Source organism: Coregonus lavaretus (assembly GCF_964263955.1).
Source record: "Coregonus lavaretus genome assembly, chromosome: 9".
NCBI lineage: Eukaryota > Metazoa > Chordata > Actinopteri > Salmoniformes > Salmonidae > Coregonus > Coregonus lavaretus.
The window spans coordinates 43,132,780-43,153,135 of NC_139996.1; the positions used below are offsets into that span (position 1 = coordinate 43,132,780).

General features: G+C 41.0%; 2 protein-coding genes across 2 annotated transcripts; both read left to right on the top strand.

The window, feature by feature from the left end:
- Positions 1-633: 633 nt before the first annotated feature.
- LOC311135365 (uncharacterized protein) lies at positions 634-13,021 on the top strand (the record flags this gene model as incomplete). The annotated part of the gene is made up of 2 exons (XM_084169307.1): positions 634-1,051; positions 12,198-13,021. Exons 1-2 carry the CDS (start codon positions 829-831, stop codon positions 13,019-13,021), a joined length of 1,047 nt encoding a protein of 348 aa, XP_084025433.1. The 5' UTR covers positions 634-828.
- A 4,970-nt stretch (positions 13,022-17,991) lies between these two features.
- On the top strand, positions 17,992-20,100 carry LOC311134438 (uncharacterized protein). Its single transcript, XM_084168119.1, has 2 exons — positions 17,992-19,272; positions 19,445-20,100. The coding sequence occupies exons 1-2, from the start codon at positions 18,714-18,716 to the stop codon at positions 19,639-19,641; spliced, it is 756 nt and encodes a 251-aa protein (XP_084024245.1). The 5' UTR covers positions 17,992-18,713; the 3' UTR covers positions 19,642-20,100.
- The last annotated feature ends 256 nt before the right edge of the window (positions 20,101-20,356 follow it).

A 20,356-nucleotide genomic window follows, 5' to 3' on the forward strand; every position in this document is an offset into this window, starting at 1 on the left:
GCACTGTAAGGGTGAAAGAGATTGTTAGAGCGACCAATCGAATCTCCTATGTGAAGGCGATTAAAATAATTGAGAAAACAAGTAATGGTAGTGGATGCACCACCGCCTGTAGTAAATGTTTGCTGCCAGTAAAAAGATACCCTGTGTGTTAAAAAGGTGGATTTTGTGGCGTTCATTGCCACAGTTGTAAACTGTACGGCTCAAGTCTGTAAGTCGCTCTGGATAAGAGCGTCTGCTAAATGACTAAAAAAAATTTAAAAAAAGTATCAAAGAGGTCTAAGAAACTGGACATTATTGTGGCTGCGGCAGAAAAGTTTTCATATTACATCTGAAGATTTGCAAGGGTTATTGGCACTGGAAGACGGCTGTTTATTCTGTTTATTTTTTAACAGTAAATTTGTTTCATTTATTTTATTTTAGCTATTTTTTTTATTTTTTTGGTAGTTTGTTCCGTTTATGGGGGGGATTCCCTGTTTTCCTCCCGCACAGTAGGTGGCGGGATGCACATTCAATTGTGCAATTGTCAATATAACATAGAAGACGAAGAACAACTTTGGAAATGTCCGAGTTTCCTAGTTCCGACTATAACTTGAACGCGGCATTGTGCCGTATGTTCAGAATAGAACATTGGTTCCCAACCTTTTTCGGTTACTGTACCACCAACTGAATTTCTCTCTACCGGGAGAACCAATTTTACCAACTATGGTCTCATGAGTCTTCTCAAATACCCTCCAGGGGTCCTAGTAACGTTACCCCTGATTGGGAACCACTGGAATAGAACAACTAGAGAGGAAACGACGGATTTTTATTTTTTTAAACGACACGCATATGGGCAAGTTCCCAACTAGCACTGTCGGGAAAATGGCTAAAATAGAGTTGTTGGGATTGATTTTCAACCAGGGATTTAGAGCAGTTCCTGAGCTATTTAGAGCCGTTGAAAAAACAATAACAGATTACCAGGGAAAAGATTGCCTATCGAAAGAGGAGAACGACCGTCTACAGAAGCTGCTTGATATCCTCCTTAAACCAGAGATACAGTTACATAGAGCAGGTTTGTTACTCTACGTCTCCACATTAACGTTTATTTTATACACATGAAATAAGTAAATGTTGTTTGTATATCATTCAAGTGAGGGATAACGTTAGATAGTTAGCTAGCCAGCTATTGTTCTTGGAACGTTAGTTAACGTTCCATTTCACCGCAGTAAATAGGACAGTATATCTAGATTATAGAATCAGATGATGGTAGAGAGTAAAGTATACCCTTTGTTTTTTCCGATAGTCGAACTCTTTAACAGAGGCGAAAAGGAGGCAATATGCGGTTTTCTGGCGCTCAGGTGGTTTATTGACCGTCGTAAAAGTGCAATACCGGTAATTGCATGTTTTTGCATTACCATTCAGGAGTATTCGTAGCCCTATATGAAGATTACACTCACTGCATAGGGCCTCCAGTCGCTGTAGGGCCCAACATTTTTTTTAGTTACCTCTAACGTTAACTACTAAGGGTGCTATATATTTGACCCATTTACAAGGATTTCCTATCCAGGTGAAATAGAGATGTAAAACCACATAACGTGATATATCTAACCCCTCATCCATGCTACATTCATAAGAATTCCAGTTCACCACTTCCCTGATTTTATAGTCCTATTTCTTGTGATGGGTCTAACTTTCAATACATTCCTATCCATATGAGCTACAGATCTACAGACAAGGGCGGTTGGTTCCTTCACCTAATATCAAAACTACACCTTTTATTTATTTTTTCATTCCTCCCCTTTTGATTATCTACAAATATTTTTCCAATTAGAGCTTTAGCTATTGATTCATGTACAGATCTCATTTTCAGTAGCTTCCTATCCACATGACAATGACATACTTCTAAAACTCTCGAGGTTAAGCGTCTTACATCCCTTGTCCATTAGTACACCCATTAGAATTTTTCATTTCACATGAATATTTTCTGTGATAGGTCTAATTTTCAATAGCTCACTGTCCATAGGGTGGTCCTCTGTAGCTCAGCTGATAGAGCACGGCGCTTGTAACGCCAAGGTAGTGGGTTCGATCCCCGGGACCACCCATACACAAAAATGTATGCACGCATGACTGTAAGTCGCTTTGGATAAAAGCGTCTGCTAAATGGCATATTATTATTATATGAGCTACAGGTCAACAGACGAGTGTGGTGGGTTCCTAGACCTCTCTTATCAAAGGTACACCTTTTATTTTTTTCAAAATTACTCACCTTTGCATTTCAAAAAATATTTCACATATTACAGCTGTGGTTATTAATTTACCTACAGATCTCATTTTTAATAGTTTCCAGTCCAAATTACATATATATCTAAAACCACTTAATATTAGGTCCCTGACCTCCCTCCATAGTACAATGTTAGAAATTACATTTTTAATTTGGCCATATGAGCTACCAATCTTCAGACAAGTGCGGTGGGTTCCTTGACCTCTCTTATAAAAAGTATACCTTCCATTTTTTTTATCCTCCCCTTTTGATTTTCTACAAATATTTATCCTATTACAGCTGTGGTTATTAATTCACGTACAGATCTCATTTTCAATAGCTTCTTCTAGTCCGACTGATATGCATCTAAAACCACTTTATTATGTCACTGACCTCCCTTGTCCATAGTACACCCATTTAGATTTGCTATTTTTTATTTCATGGTTTCTATATTAATATCGGTTCTATTAGGATGTTTTCACATAGTCCTCTATAAAATGAACTCTGGGGTAAAAAAACAAAAGCAGAAGAGCTCGGTTCTCTTTGTATTCACACTGCCCTTGCCTTTGAATGAGGACTCAACTCTTTTGCCAGTTCACTTCACCTATTTTGTGGTCCGAGTCCTCTTTGCTTTCACATTGCTATGTTTAGAAAGGAAAGATATTTTTCCATCATTCACTCAATGGATTCTGGGTTTTTACAAAGTGCAGGACAAGCCATTCCATCAGATCGTGTTATCGGACAGCTAGATATACCTACTTACATTTTGGACGCTAATAGATTGCGTTTAGTTAAAAGATGAGACGTAATAATTACAATCAGAAGATAATATTAACATGTAAATGCTATAATGGCGAAGGTGCATAATGATTGAGGAATTCAGATATGACGTCTTTGTTTGAGCACTATCCTCAATACTTTTTCAACTACGGTCACATGGTTCAATGTGCCTGTGAATCAGCACAATCAACTTTTTAATTTTTTCAAATTGGTGCCGTCTTGGAGCTAGAATTGGGATCATATATACTATGCTAATGGTATACAATAAAAGAGTAACGGAGAGCACTGTACAATACGGCGACCTTAGCAAATGAGGAGTTTGTGGTAAGTACATGGGGGCTGCCATCTTTATACAACTTCGGCATTGAACATTTTACACCCAATGTAGGCTACTGCTCCTTTAAGAGCTAACATTGATTTTGTGGATAATGCTATCTGGGACCCTTGGGATGTGCATACCCTAAATCCTAACCTTAACCCTTACCTTACCTAATGTTGTGATTCTCACTAGCCCAAAGTCCGGCAGATGGCGATATTGAGTCGTTGGATCAATATCGCCATCAGCCGGCCTTTGGGCTATATTCTCACCATATACAGTGGGGGAAAAAAGTATTTAGTCAGCCACCAATTGTGCAAGTTCTCCCACTTAAAAAGATGAGAGAGGCCTGTAATTTTCATCATAGATACACGTCAACTATGACAGAAAAAATTAGAAAGAAAAATCCAGAAAATCACATTGTAGGATTTTTAATGAATTTATTTGCAAATTATGGTGGAAAATAAGTATTTGGTCACCTACAAACAAGCAAGATTTCTGGCTCTCACAGACCTGTAACTTCTTCTTTAAGAGGCTCCTCTGTCCTCCACTCGTTACCTGTATTAATGGCACCTGTTTGAACTTGTTATCAGTATAAAAGACACCTGTCCACAACCTCAAACAGTCACACTCCAAACTCCACTATGGCCAAGACCAAAGAGCTGTCAAAGGACACCAGAAACAAAATTGTAGACCTGCACCAGGCTGGGAAGACTGAATCTGCAATAGGTAAGCAGCTTGGTTTGAAGAAATCAACTGTGGGAGCAATTATTAGGAAATGGAAGACATACAAGACCACTGATAATCTCCCTCGATCTGGGGCTCCACGCAAGATCTCACCCCGTGGGGTCAAAATGATCACAAGAACGGTGAGCAAAAATCCCAGAACCACACGGGGGGACCTAGTGAATGACCTGCAGAGAGCTGGGACCAAAGTAACAAAGCCTACCATCAGTAACACACTACGCCGCCAGGGACTCAAATCCTGCAGTGCCAGACGTGTCCCCCTGCTTAAGCCAGTACATGTCCAGGCCCGTCTGAAGTTTGCTAGAGTGCATTTGGATGATCCAGAAGAGGATTGGGAGAATGTCATATGGTCAGATGAAACCAAAATAGAACTTTTTGGTAAAAACTCAACGCTTCGTGTTTGGAGGACAAAGAATGCTGAGTTGCATCCAAAGTACACCATACCTACTGTGAAGCATGGGCGTGGAAACATCATGCTTTGGGGCTGTTTTTCTGCAAAGGGACCAGGACGACTGATCCGTGTAAAGGAAAGAATGAATGGGGCCATGTATCGTGAGATTTTGAGTGAAAACCTCCTTCCATCAGCAAGGGCATTGAAGATGAAACGTGGCTGGGTCTTTCAGCATGACAATGATCCCAAACACACCGCCCGGGCAACGAAGGAGTGGCTTCGTAAGAAGCATTTCAAGGTCCTGGAGTGGCCTAGCCAGTCTCCAGATCTCAACCCCATAGAAAATCTTTGGAGGGAGTTGAAAGTCCGTGTTGCCCAGCGACAGCCCCAAAACATCACTGCTCTAGAGGAGATTTGCATGGAGGAATGGGCCAAAATACCAGCAACAGTGTGTGAAAACCTTGTGAAGACTTGCAGAAAACGTTTGACCTGTGTCATTGCCAACAAAGGGTATATAACAAAGTATTGATAAACTTTTGTTATTGACCAAATACTTATTTTCCACCATAATTTGCAAATAAATTCATTATAAATCCTACAATGTGATTTTCTGGAATTTGTTTTCTCATTTTGTCTGTCATAGTTGACGTGTACCTATGATGAAAATTACAGGCCTCTCTCATCTTTTTAAGTGGGAGAACGTGCACAATTGGTGGCTGACTAAATACTTTTTTTCCCCACTGTATGTTGTTTTCTTCTCACACTACTCAAACCCCACAATATAATAAGCTTATGAAGCTCTCTTAGCCTATAGATCACATTGCAAAACTCCACACATATTTTGGAATTTCTGTGCATTCTTGACAATAGCTAATCTATATATAAAAACAGCACACGTTTTTCTTCCCATGAACTTGCACATCATCATCATCTCTCTTTTGTGGCACCAATGTGAGGGGTTATGGCAGGGGAAATGGTGTTGCAGTAGTCTAGCGTGTGGTGCGGGAATAATGACAAGCGAACCTGGGGAGCTTTGTTCACATTGCCCTAAAAAAGGGAACCGGACCTCTCGATGGTCTCAGTTCGGTTCGATCGCGGGCTCTTTTGAGGGGTCTGCGTTTCTTTTGGAGTGTTCACCCTGCACAAAAACTTAAGCAACACACACAAAAATTGGCTGAAAGGGACCAAGTGTGAAAAGACCCTTCAAGAGGGTGCCTTCAGAAAGTATCCACACACCTTGATTTCTTTCCACATTATGTTTTGTTACAGCCTCAATTTAAAATGGATTCAATTTAGATTTTGTCTCTGGCCTACACACAAAACCCCATAATGTCAAAGGGTAATTATGTTTTTTGAAATGTTTCCAAATTAATTACATATGAGAAGCTTAAATGTCTTGAGTCAATAAGTATTCAACCCCTTTGTTATGGCAAGCCTAAATAAGTTCAGGAGTAAAAATGTGCTTAAGTTGCATGGACTCAATCTGTGTGCAATGATGGTGTTTAACATTATTCTTTAATGACTACCTCATCTCTAGTCGAACAGTGAATGTCAAACACAGATACAACCACAAAGACCAGGGAGGTTTTCCAATGCCTCGCAAAGGGCACCTATTGGTAGATGGGGGGGAAGAAAAGAAAACAGACATTGAATATCCCTTTGAGCATATTGAAGTTATTCATTACACTTTGGATGGTGTGTCAATACAGCCTGTCACTACAAAGATACAGGCGTCATTCCTAACTCAGTTGCCGGAAAGGAAGGAAACCGCTTAGGGATTTCACCATGAGGCCAATGGTGACTTTAAAATAGTTAGAGTTTAATGGCTGTGATAGGAGTAAACTGAGGATGAATCAACAACATTGTAGTTACTCCACAATACCTAAATGACAGAGTGAAAAGAAGGAAGCTTGTACAGAATAAAAATATACCAAAACAGGCACCCTGTTTGCAATAAGGCACTAAATTAAAACTGCAAAAAATGTGGCAAAGAACTGTCCTGAATACAAAGCGTTATGTTTGGGACAAATCCAACACATCACTGAGTACCACTCTTCATATTTTCAAGCATGGTGGTGGCTGCATCATGTTGTGAGTATGCTTGGAATCGTTAAGGACTGGGGAGTTTTTCAGGATAAAAAATAAACTGAATGGAGCTAAGCACAGGAAAATCCTAGAGGAAAACTTGGTTGTCTGCTTTCCACCAGACACTGGGAGATGAATTCACCTTTCAGCGGGACAAAAACCTAAAACACAAGGCCAAGTCTAAGTTGCTTACCAAGAAGACAGTGAATGTTCATGAGTGGCCGAGTTAGATTTTCAAGCAGATTTAAGTAAAAACTATGGCAAGACCTGAAATGGTTGTCTAGCAATGATCAACAACCAATTTGACAGAGCTTGAAGAATTTTGAGAAGAATTATAGGAACATTTTGCACAATCCAGGTGTGGAAAGCTCTTAGACTTACCCAGAAAGACTCACAGCAGTAATCAAAGCCAAAGGTGATTGTAACATGTATTGACTCAGGTGGTTGAATCCTTACGTAATCAAGATATGTTAGTGTCAAGTTTTATTTTTACGAATATCAATTTTTCTTCCACTTTGACATTCAAGTATTTTTTGTGATCGTTGACCAAAAAATGACCATTAAATCCATTTTAATCCCACTTTGTAACACAACAAAATGGAAAAAGTTAAGGGCTGTGAATACGTTCTGATAACACCGTATGTGAAAACACTGTTCTCTCCCAATGTGTTCTCCAATCTCATAAAACATTTTCAAAAAAGGCTCAGTGTCGTTATCCTCGCAAGGAGAGGGTGCTGGAGTATTGAAAATAGGGGTGTCAATAACTTTGACACCTATATTTTAGAATTTTTTTAATGACTTGTTAAACTATTTCTTTCTATGACCAATTGTGTTACTATAAAATGATATAAAATTTGCACACAATTTGAATCATTTATTTTATACAGTATTTTTTGCTCATCTTTATGAAGGGTGACAATATTTTGGTGGTGACTGTTAAATATGTAAAATTATTTAGGATATAAAGCTATAGAAAAGTATGTCTGTATGTTAATTAGCAACCAAAGCAGTAATATGAAAACTATTTCCAAGAGGACCAGGGGAGGAAGATTTTTTTAAATATTTTTTAAGGTGTACCTTTGATAAGAAAGGTCAAGGAACCCAACACACTTGTCTGTAGATCTGTAGCTCATGGACAGTGAGCTATTGAAATATAGACATAGCACAGAAAATATTCATGTAAAATGAAAAATTGCATTTCTAATGGGTGTACTATAGAGGAGGAAGTGACCTAATATCAAGTGGTTTTAGATGTATATCTCATTTGAACTGGAAGCTATTGAAAATTAGATCTGTATGTGAATTAATAACCACAGATGTAATAGGATAAATATTTGTAGAAAATCAAAGTTGGAGGAACTTTGAAAGAAATGGAAGGAGTACCTTTTGATAAGAGGTCAAGGAACCCACCACACTTGTCTGTAGATCTATAGTTCATATGGACAGTGAGCTATTGAAAGTTAGACCTATCACAGGAAATATTAATGTAATATCAGTGAAATAAAAACAATTGAATTTCTAATGGGTGTACTATGGAGGAAGGCAACCTGATCTCAGATCATTTAGTATTATTCTGTACATAAATCTGAGACACTCCATTTTGTATGATATGTTACATTTCGTATGGTATGTATTAATTTGTGCGTGTCCATCACCCATTGCGTGTGATATGTTACGAATTACAATTTGTTTTATACAGTGGGGAGAACAAGTATTTGATACACTGCCGATTTTGCAGGTTTTCCTACTTACAAAGCATGTAGAGGTCTGTAATTTTTATCTTAGGTACACTTCAACTGTGAGAGACGAATCTAAAACAGAAATCCAGAAAATCACATTGTATGATTGTGTAATTAATTTGCATTTTATTGCATGACATAAGTATTTGATCACCTACCAACCAGTAAGAATTCCGGCTCTCACAGACCTGTTTGTTTTTCTTTAAGAAGCCCTCCTGTTCTCCACTCATTACCTGTATTAACTGCACCTGTTTGAACTCGTTACCTGTATAAAATACACCTGTCCATACACTCAATCAAACAGACTCCAACCTCTCCACAATGGCCAAGACCAGAGAGCTGTGTAAGGACATCAGGGATAAAATTGTAGACCTGCACAAGGCTGGGATGGGCTACAGGACAATAGGCAAGCAGTTTGGTGAGAAGGCAACAACTGTTGGCGCAATTATTAGAAAATGGAAGAAGTTCAAGATGACGGTCAATCACCGTCAGTCTGGGGCTCCATGCAAGATCTCACCTCGTGGGGCATCAATGATCATGAGAAAGGTGAGGGATCAGCCCAGAACTACGCGGCAGGACCTGGTCAATGACCTGAAGAGAGCTGGGACCACAGTCTCAAAGAACCATTAGTAACACACTACGCCGTCGTGGATTAAAATCCTGCAGCGCACGCAAGGTCCCCCTGCTCAAGCCATCGCATGTCCAGGCCTGTCTGAAGTTTGCCATTGACCATCTGGATGATCCAGAGGAGGAATGGGAGAAGGTCATGTGGTCTGATGAGACAAAAATAGAGCTTTTTGGTCTAAACTCCACTCGCCGTGTTTGGAGGAAGAAGGATGAGTACAACCCCAAGAACACCATCCCAACAGTGAAGCATGGAGGTGGAAACATCATTCTTTGGGGATGCTTTTCTGCAAAGGGGACAGGACGACTGCACCGTATTGAGGGGAGGATGGATGGGGCCATGTATCGTGAGATCTTGGCCAACAACCTCCTTCCCTCAGGAAGAGCATTGAAGATGGGTCATGGCTGGGTCTTCCAGCATGACAACGACCCAAAACACACAGCCAGGGCAACTAAGGAGTGGCTCCGTACGAAGCATCTCAAGGTCCTGGAGTGGCCTAGCCAGTCTCCAGACCTGAACCCAATAGAAAATCTTGAGGGAGCTGAAAGTCCGTATTGCCCAGCGACAGCCCCGAAACCTGAAGGATCTGGAGAAGGTCTGTATGGAGGAGTGGGTCAAAATCCCTGCTGCAGTGTGTGCAAACCTGGTCAAGACCTACAGGAAACGTATGATCTCTGTAATTGCAAACAAAGGTTTCTGTACCAAATATTAAGTTATGCTTTTCTGATGTATCAAATACTTAGGTCGTGCAATAAAATGCAAATGAATTACTTAATCATACAATGTGATTTTCTGGATTTTTGTTTTAGATTCCGTCTCTCACAGTTGAAGTGTACCTATGATTAAAAAAATTACAGACCTCTACATGCTTTGTAAGTAGGAAAACCTGCAAAATCGGCAGTGTATCAAAACTTGTTCTCCCCACTGTATGTTACTAATTAGAAAAACATACAATATGTTACGAATTTGAAAAATGTACTATATGTTACTAATAAGCAAAACATATGATATGTTATGAATTCTATCTAGGTGGCTATGTGGATAACGTTAGCTAGGATAAGGGTTAGGATTTAGGTTAAAATAGGAATTCTAATGGATGTATAATGGATTAGGGACATCAGTGACTTTGCTACAAGTGATTTTAGCTCTCTAGGTCATGCAAGTATGCTACAGTAGTTTGCGTACGAGTGAGAAAGATCATAGGCTTATTTATGTTTTTTGAGTATTACATTTTACCTAAAAATATATTATTTTTTAAATAAACAACATTACATTTTTAAATGTAATTATTGTGGGGGGAAAACAAAGTTGGTTTCGGATTTCTAGATCATTTTGATTGTAAAATAAATACATACATAATAATAATCAAGTTTTTCTGTGAACACCAGGTTCGGCTGATTGCACTTTTAAGACGCCCTGAGTCCATAATATTCCCCCATTGAAACCAACTTAAAGTCACTTTTTGAAAACGGAATGGAGATAAAATGGCTGTACCTTGCTCTCTAGCATCATCTGATTCTAGATATATCACCCTAATGATTATAGGACCTTCTGTCGAAGAGGTATTTACGAGTAAACTCCAAATATCAAACCAATATCCAAACTGAAAACACATTTACTGTGATTTCTAGTTCTAGGGTAAAATGGGCATTGCATTAATAGAGATCCTATTAAATTACTATTCTAATTCCTAATGCTATGGTTGCATGTCTAGTGGTAATTGTTGTTCACAACACTTGTATCCCCTTTCTACTGTGGGGTTCGGGTGCTTAGCCCAAAGACAGACCAATTTTGTGTTTCCTCTCGGAGTCGGACCCAAAACAAGTAAAAAGTTCCAGGGACGTGGACTTTCCCTGATTTGAGGTCAGCAGACTTTTTGGAGCTGCATCAATAAAACAATGATTAAACATAACAATTTATTATTCTCCTTCCCAAAATAAACTGTTTGATTATTCAGAAGTTAACGTTTCTGTTCTTCCCAAGTCCTTAGTGTCAGCCCCATCTATTGAAAAAGAATTTCCCTAGTATAACACCATGGTTAAAGCCATTGTCTCACTCCACACTGGTGTTGCAATGGAAATTGCAACAATATTATTTGGGGTGGGTGCATATATACTGTATTAGCCCTATTACACACACACACGTACAAGTGTGTAATTTATATGCATGTGTAAATTGCAAATGTTTTTTTTTGTTGCATATCCCACTCTCCCCGAGACACCCTCGGAGCATGGGGTCACAACCAAGGTTTGCCATGGCATAACTACAGTGAGGGAAAAAAGTATTTGATCCCCTGCTGATTTTGTACGTTTGCCCACTGACAAAGAAATTATCAGTCTATAATTTTAATGGTAGGTTTATTTGAACAGTGAGAGACAGAATAACAACAAAAAAATCTCCTCTGAATCATTCAGATGTTCATTGGCAAACTTCAGACGGGCCTGTATATGTGCTTTCTTGAGCAGGGGGACCTTGCGGGCGCTGCAGGATTTCAGCCCTTCACGGCGTAGTGTGTTACCAATTGTTTTCTTGGTGACTATGGTCCCAGCTGCCTTGAGATCATTGACAAGATCCTCCCATGTAGTTCTGGGCTGATTCCTCACCGCTCTCATGATCATTGCAACTCAACGAGGTGAGATCTTGCATGGAGCCCCAGGCCGAGGGAGATTGACAGGTCTTTTGTGTTTCTTCCATTTGTGAATAATCGCACCAACTGTCGTCACCTTCTCACCAAGCTGCTTGGCGATGGTCTTGTAGCCCATTCCAGCCTTGTGTAGGTCTACAATCTTTTCCCTGACATCCTTGGAGAGCTCTTTGGTCTTGGCCATGGTGGAGAGTTTGGAATCTGATTGATTGATAGCTTCTGTGGACAGGTGTATTTTATACAGGTAACAAGCTGAGATTAGGAGCACTCCCTAGTGTGCTCCTAATCTCAGCTCTTTACCTGTATAAAAGACACCTGGGAGCCAGAAATCTTTCTGATTGAGAGGGGGTCAAATACTTATTTCCCTCATTTAAAATGCAAATCAATTTATAACATTTTTGACATGCGTTTTTCTGGATTTATTTGTTGTTATTCTGTCTCACTGTTCAAATAAACCTACCATTAAAATTATAGACTGATCATGTCTTTGTCAGTGGGCAAACGTACAAAATCAGCAGGGGATCAAATACTTTTTTCCCTCACTGTATGACTACTCCAAGGTTTTACAGAGACTACTATATCATTTCATTGTTCGAGTTCTAGCTAATTAATCCTTTCTTTTTCACTTCAGACCACCAACAGCTCAACGCCACAGAAGAGGAGGTTCCCCCTGAGCAGCAGCACTGTGAGCAGGAAAGGAGCCCCAGTCTGGGGCAAGATGACTCCGAGCCCACACAGATTAAAGAGGAACAGGTGGTACTCAGGACCAGCCAAAAGCTGGAGTATAATACCAAAGACTCTGTATTGACTCATCCCTGTGTGAAAAGTGAGTATGATGAGTATCCAACTCAGTCCTCACATCTTAACAAAACCCAAAGTAAAGCATGCAAGAACAGAGACTCTTCAACTAAACAGATAAAAACTGAACCTCGTGAGGACTCTTCAGAACCAACCAGTGACTCTCAGGCCCTCTCTTTAGTAAATCCAGGCTCTTCTGCATCTCAGAATGAAAACCGTGGAAGTGTTGATGCGAAGTGGAGTGGAGGACCTCTGGGGGCTTTAAAGATGCGCAAATCAAAGAGGACACGGACAGAAAAAGAACAAATCCCTACTTGTTGTAAGGTGTGTGGAAGGTCTTGTCACTCCATGCGTACGTTATTGACTCATTTGAAAAGTCACAGAAAAGATGAGGAACATATTTGTGGTGTGTGTGGAAAAAGATGTCCATCCCTAGAAAGTGTGATAGATCACATACAAACTCACATGATGTCCCATCTGAAACCACCTAGTGAATGTCCTGCTGGTCCTTGTTGTAAGGTGTGTGGAAGGCCTTGTCACTCCTTTGGGGCTTTATTGAGACATTTGCGAAGACACAGAAATAATAATAATAATAATAATAAGCCATTTAGCAGACGCTTTTATCCAAAGCGACTTACAGTCATACAGAAAAGATAAGGAACACATTTGTGGTGTTTGTGGAAAAAGCTGTCAATCCCTAAAAGGTATGATGGATCACATATTACAAACTCACAGAACTAGGTTTTGTAAAGTTTGTGCTAAAAGTTTTGACTCTCCTAAGGATCTGAAAAATCATATGAGGACCCACACAGGGGAGAAACCATTTCCCTGTAATGATTGTGGCAGATGTTTCTCTTCAATTGGAACTTTGAATGTCCATATAAGGATGGTCCACACAGGGGAGAAACCTTATCATTGCCATGAATGTGGAAAATGTTACGCTCTGAGTGGAAATCTAAAAATGCATATGAGGCTTCACACTGGTGAGAAACCGTATCACTGTAATGACTGTGGCAAAACATTTCGCCTTGGCACTTCTCTGAAAATGCATGTGAGGACTCACACAAGGGAGAAGCCTTACCGCTGCCAGGATTGTGGCAATTCATTCTCTCGACGGGATCACCTGAAAAACCATAGCAGGATTCACACAGGTGAAAAACCTCACCGCTGTCCTGAATGTGCCAAATGCTTCCCTCAGAGAAGTAGTCTGCAAATGCATATGAGGATTCACACAGGGGAGAAACCACACCAATGTCATTTTTGTAAGAAACGTTTCACCTATAGCCATCATCTTAGAGAGCATATGAGAATTCACACCAATGACAAACCATTTCCCTGCCAGGAGTGTGGCCAATGTTTCAGTCAGAGTTCCAATTTGAATCGGCACATAAAGAGACACAGAGGGGAGAAATCACATCATTGCCATGTGTGTGGCAAATCTTTTTCCACTGGCTTTCAGTTGAATGTGCATTTCAGAATACACACAGGGGAGAAACCACTTGTGTGTTCTAAATGTCCAAAATGCTTCAGTGACAGAGGGGCATTAATTAGTCATCAGAGACTGCACACGGAGGAGAAACCATTCAAGTGTAATTATTGTGTTAAATGCTTCAGACATAGACAGAACATGAAAGAACATATGAAGAGAAGGCACAAAAACATGACCGTGCCCTGTGTCGGGAAAGGTGATCAGACAGAAGATTGAAAGGCCATTCATCTGTTCTTGAGTGAATAAGACATGACCGAATGAACGCTTGAACTGTGAGAACATTGCTGTCTAACTGGCCTGCTTCACCAGACACGCTACGCTTTCAGAGCGTGACACACTCTTATTCGTGTAAATGAAACCAGGTGTAAGCACGCCGGCTTCGTGAGAGGAGTCCCTGCTCATTAGTTTAACAGACATTTGAGCTGCAGAACTGTATCTGTAATTAACTTAGTTTGTTGTTGTTGATGATAGCTTTGTCTAGTATATATTTTTATTTTGGGCCAACGGAGGACAAAAGTTAACATTGTAGTTTTTAGAGCTTTTTTGTTAGATACATAGTAGTTTTATACACAGTGGTTTGATTATACACATTACATATTGGATAGATAATACTGAAAACACTATGTAGATGTCTGAGTACTAACTATTACCGATCATGAGCTTTTTAATCCCACCCCTCTGCTACTCTCAGCCCATCCCACCTATCTCCATAGACCATCCTCTTTTGATTTCCACAAGCCATATATTTTTGAACTGTGCTGGAATGTCTTACATTAATTTTTAAACTTTCTGATCGCATAATATCCACAGATTGTAAGTTAATTATGAATATTTTTTCTATGAGTATTATTATATTGTTGATTTATGGTTTTCCAAATTGCCCAACACTGCTATTTGTAGGGTTAATTTTAAATGAATGTTGTGATTTTTCAGCCATTCCTAAACCTGTGACCAGAAACAAGCTATATGGGGACAATTCCAGAATAAATTATATAATGATTCTGTTTCTTCGTAGAAAAATATGCAGAGCTGAGATTGTTGTTTTGCCTTGCAAAGGTATACCCCTTGAATTTCTTCATATTTTGTGTTTTTTACAGTGGGATTAAAATTGATTTAATTCTAATTTTCTGTCAACGATCTACTCAAAAGGTCTAAGTCAGGGGTGTCAAACGTACGGCCCGCGGGCCGGATCAGGCCCGCAAACGGGTTTAATCCGGCCCGCGAGATGATTTCGGAAAAAAATTTTTTTATAAAAAAATAAAAAAAAACATCTTCAGATTGTTTTCTTTGTTTTAATACGATCAACATAAAGCTGGAGCCTGAGGACAGTGTGTCCAAAATAATACAAGCACAACATCACTATTAATCATAAAACACCTCAAGTTATTTGAAAGTTCTGAGGACAAAGAACACACAAACACACAATGCCTCAGTGATTCACAGAAGTATATCACAGATCACAGAACTATATCAGGGTGTCATTTCTCAGGCAGAAATGTAGATAAAAATAATGAAATCCTGTTCCCCAAACAAGTGCAAGAACCACAGAGTCAAGAATAGGTTAAATATACAAATAAAATAAAATCAATTAAAAACAATAGCACATCAACATAAAAACATATAAACATAAATCTGAAAGCATTGCTCAAACTCCCGTAACAGTCCCGTTATTTTATCTTTGAACCGCTTCATGTCTGCCACATGTTGGGTCGCGCACACATTTTTCAGACAGGGGAAGTGAGCTGCATCACCACCGGCAAGTTGCGTCTCCCACAATGACAGCTTCAACTTGAAAGAATGTATGCTGTCATAATACTGCGTGACAACTTTGTTGCGCCCTTGCAGCTGTTTGTTCAAGTTATTCAGGTGCTCTGTAACATCCACCATAAATGCAAGGTCCTGCATCCATTCTGCGGAATGAAATTCTAACACTGGTTTGCCTGGTTAGATGTGGTCTTTCTCTCTGAGAAGGCTGTCAAACTGACGGTGATTCAGGCTTCTGGATCGGATGAAATTAACAGTTTGGATGACCACCTTCATGACGTTATCCATCTTTAATGACTTGCAACACAAAGCCTCCTGGTGTAAAATACAGTGAAAAGTCCAAAAATCACGTCCTCCATTTGCAGATTGCACTTTCTCTCTGAACTTTGTCACAACGCCTGCTTTTTTCACGATCATTGAGGGCGCACCATCTGTAGCCAGGCTGACAGCGTGGGACCAGTCCACTCCGACCCTGTCCAGCGCGCCGACGAGTGCGGTAAAAATATCAGCTGCTGTCGTTGTATCTGTCATCGGCACCAACTCCACGAACTCCTCGGTGACGGTCAATGTGTCATCAACTCCGCGGATGAAAATGGCCAGTTGTGCAACATCTGTAATGTCCGTGCTTTCATCAATTGCAACCGAAAACGCAATAAATGACTTTACTTTTTGCTTCAACTGGCTGTCCAAATCCACTGAAAGATCGGAAATCCTGTCTGCAACTGTGTTTCTTGTCAGGCTGATATTTGCAAAAGCCTGCCGCTTTTCAGGGCACACAATCTCCGCTGCCTTCATCATGCATGTTTTTACAAATTCACCCTCACTAAATGGTTTTGAAGCCACTGCGATTTCATTAGCAATGAGGTAGCTAGCTTTCACTGCAGCGTCACTGATGTCTCGGCTGTGAGTAAACACAGACTGCTGTTTCTTCAGACCCGCCAACAGTTCATTCACCTTCTCTCATCTCCACTGTCCTTGAAAGTTGTCATATTTGTCGGCATGAAGACTCACATAGTGGCGACGAAGGTTATATTCTTTCAGCACTGCAACATGCTCTGAACACACCAAACATACAGCTTTCCCATTCAATTCCGTGAATAAATAGGATGACCATTTGTCTTGGAACACTCTGCACTCTGCGTCCACTTTTCTCTTTTTTGACAGAGACATATTGGGGCAATGAGGGTGCCAAAGCACATAATGTTAAAAGTAGAAGCCGTAATAAATATCGCGGGCAAAACAAAGTAGCTCATTGGCTGCACGTGCTTGACCTACTTGCTCTGCCCCGGTATAAACAGTTTGCTTGCTTAACACAATTGCTATTGCGCCATCCAGTGGACGCAATTGGAACAGCAGTTTATTTTATTGATTTTTTTTTCTTTCTTTTTTTGAAATCATCTCGCGGGCCCGATTAAACCCGTTTGCGGGCCTGATCCGGCCCGCGGGCCGTACGTTTGACACCCCTGCTCTAGAGCATCCCGTATATTTATAGCGCTGCATTTCGTCCCCCTCTGACCATGGATAGGGTTGGGAGCATTCCTGAGTTCACTTATGGTCCCACTAAGGTAATCTTAGGAGATATTCATTTTGGCATATTGTAAATGCCTGTGCATAATGTACCTAATAAAGCATAATTATTTTAATTATCTTCAAAGGAATTCTGTAGAAGCAGCCTTTATTTTCAGACTCTGCAGGCCTGCTGGGAGGAAGTATATTACAATAAACCGGTAAGATTCATCCCACAAAAACAGTAACCACAGAAAAAAAGAGAGAGATTTAATCCCAAAACAAGAGTTTTATTTCAAGATAGTTTAGAGAAGATGGTCATAAGATCACTTGCAAATTGTGAGACATGAGCAGTTGTGAAATGTTGCGAGAAGCCCTTCTGAAAGCACATTATATGGTCTTTAGTGGCACGGTCTCACACCTTACCTCATCTTGCAGAAGAAGCTCATGGTCCACTATCTGCTGCTCCAGAGTCGAGGCCAGGTCTCGCCCCATGTCACCATGGAGCACATGAGCGACTGGCTGGTGTCTCAGGGCAAAAAATCCCTTAGGGAGAGGTGAGTACCACGTCAGCTCTCACCTTCACTGCCATTCTCTGTCACCAGCAGCACTCCAGGAGGTGTGGGTAAAATAAACAACAGATAAATAGGAAGCCAGGAAAGTTGAAATGCTTTGTGTTTTATTTGAAGGGTGTGGAAGGAAACCCTGGAGGAGGGGAACGAACTCGCTCGGCTGGTAAGAGAATGAGAGTTAGAGACTTAGACTATCAGTCAGTGAGCTCCTTTCTAGCCTTTCAACAACTAGTCAGTACAGCAGAATATATCTGTTGTGAAATTACACTAATGGGACTTCCTGTTTCCTACGGCAGACCTGGGAAGTAAACACCTGCCTAAAAATGATTGACATGGAGCACGAGGCTGTCTGCAAGCTCTGCCGCTCTATGCACCCCACCTCTCCAGCTGGCGCTGACATGTGAGTTCCATGTACTGCCCTGCATACAGCTTGCTCCATTCATCTACACATCTGGAGCTATGCAGAAAGAAACTAGGGCAGTGTTCTCTGTGTGAACATTGCACATCGTTTAGCTTTCTCTGCTGCTTTTTGTTGATTTCAGCGACCCTAAGGTCCACAGCATCGTGGAGAGAGCTGTGAGGACCATTCTGGACAAGCTGTCCAATAAGCCCTGTAGCAACCTGCTCAGCCCATCCCAGGTGGTGGTGGAGCTGGTGCCCAGGATCCTCCTGGCCCTGTGGCTTCAGCCAGAGGAAGGCCATTCAGATCACCCCATCCTCCTAAGCGGGATGGCTGTGAGTATGGTGGTGGCCGTACACCCCTTTCTCCCGTGCTGCTGCTTTTGACTCTGTGAGGTCGATCCTCGGGAGAATCAGCCAGTCCTTCTCCCTGGATGACCTCACAACCCCTTTTTTTATGAGCTCTGTCTGTGCCTTTGTGGCGGACAAGGTGAAAAGCTACTTCCAGCCTACTGCAGACACCCTGCCAGTCCCCCCTGTCCTAGTGGTGGCCGTCTCCGCCACACTACCAGCTGACATCCAAGCAGGTGAGTAGCACTCATAGAGAGCACTCTGACAGATGCCTTTTGTCATGACATCCTGGTGCCTTGTAGTAGTAAAGCCAATCAGGATTTTAATTGTCACCCCAAACACGGATGCAGACCTGGCTTCTTCGCACCTGGAGGTTGCGGATATCACCCCTAACACAGAGGCAGACCTGGCTTCTTTCCACCTGGAGGTTGTGGACATCCCCCCTAACACAGAGGCAGACCCGGCTTCTTCCCACCTGGAGCTTATGGACATCCCCCCTAACACAGAGGCAGACCGGGCTTCTTCTCACCTGGAGGTTGTTTACAAAACCCGTAGCACAGAGGCAGACCCGGTATCTTACCACCTGGAGGTTGAGGACATCACTCCTAACACAGAGGCAGACCTGGCTTCTTTCCACCTAGTTGTTGTGGACATCACTTTTGACACAGAGGCAGACCCGGCTTATTCCCAGCTGGAGGTTGTGGACATCACCCCTAACACAAATGCATACCCGGCTTCTTCACTCTTGGAGGTTGTGGACGTCACACTTGAAGAAAAGCCTCTCATGGTGGCCGTCTCCGCCACTCTGCCATCTGCCATCCAAGCAGGTGAGTAAGACTTATAGAAAGCACTCTGACAGGTGCCATTTGTCATGATAACATGTAAAGTGTTGGTCCCATGTTTCATGAGCTGAAATAAAAGATCCCATTCAACTGGCCAGTGTTTAGAACCTACGGTTTGCATTTATTTACGTTCTGTCCCGCTTTTGTCCTTTTCCAGAGGATGTTGCTGTGGTCACCCCGGACGTCACCCCACACGTCACCAAGGACGTGACCCTGGATGTTCCATGCAGGGCGAGGAAAGGCTTTGGAGGGCAGTGTTTTTTTGCAGGCTTTGGAGGGCAGTGTGCTGCTGCGCTTGCCACAAGGAAGAGGAGGAACAATATTAACTATTCATTAGACCAGAAACAGGATTGAACCATAGACCATTACATTCTTTGCATTATAGTTGCCTTCAATTCTGATTTTCTTCTGTTTAATTCTTAATTAATTTCAGAACATTTCTCTAAACTTTGTGGAGTAGGTTGTATAAATAAGTGGGAAACATCCCAATCCCAATTTTAATGCTTTTAATAATTTACCTATGACATTTTTTTTAGATGTATTATTTGACGAAAAAGTGGAGGGCGCTCAACCAACGTTGAGTCGAGGTGCAACCAAAAACCTTAATCATAATCTAAAAGGAAAAGCGCAACTCTTTCTCACTATTAAAAATGCATTGTTTTATTCAAGCAAGGTTAAAAGATTAACGTTTAGGCCTAGTCTATGACGATATGCAAGTTGTGTTTGCCCAGTTAAAGGGGGACCCAGACTCACCCTGGTTCTTGAGGGTTGCAGACACTGAATAATTATCATTTGAAATAAATGGCACTTTTCAAGTCTTGACTAAATATCTTTAATGAATATGAATTAAACATTTTATTTAATTTTTTTATTTAACCTTTATTTAACCAGGTAGGCCAGTTTAGAACAAGTTCTCATTTACAACTGCGACCTGGCCAAGATAAAGCAAAGTAGTGCGATAAAAACAACAACAACACAGAGTTACACATGCGATAAACAAAACATACAGTCAATAACACAATAGAAAATCTATATACAGTGTTTGCAAATGTAATAAGTTATGGAGGTA

Coding starts and splice junctions, on each gene's coding strand:
- LOC311134438 (XM_084168119.1), top strand. CDS start 18,714: ATGCCTTTTGTCATGACATCCTGGTGCCTTGTAGTAGTAAAGCCAATC. Junction 19,273..19,444: donor GCCATCTGCCATCCAAGCAG/GTGAGTAAGACT, acceptor GTCCTTTTCCAG/AGGATGTTGCTGTGGTCACC.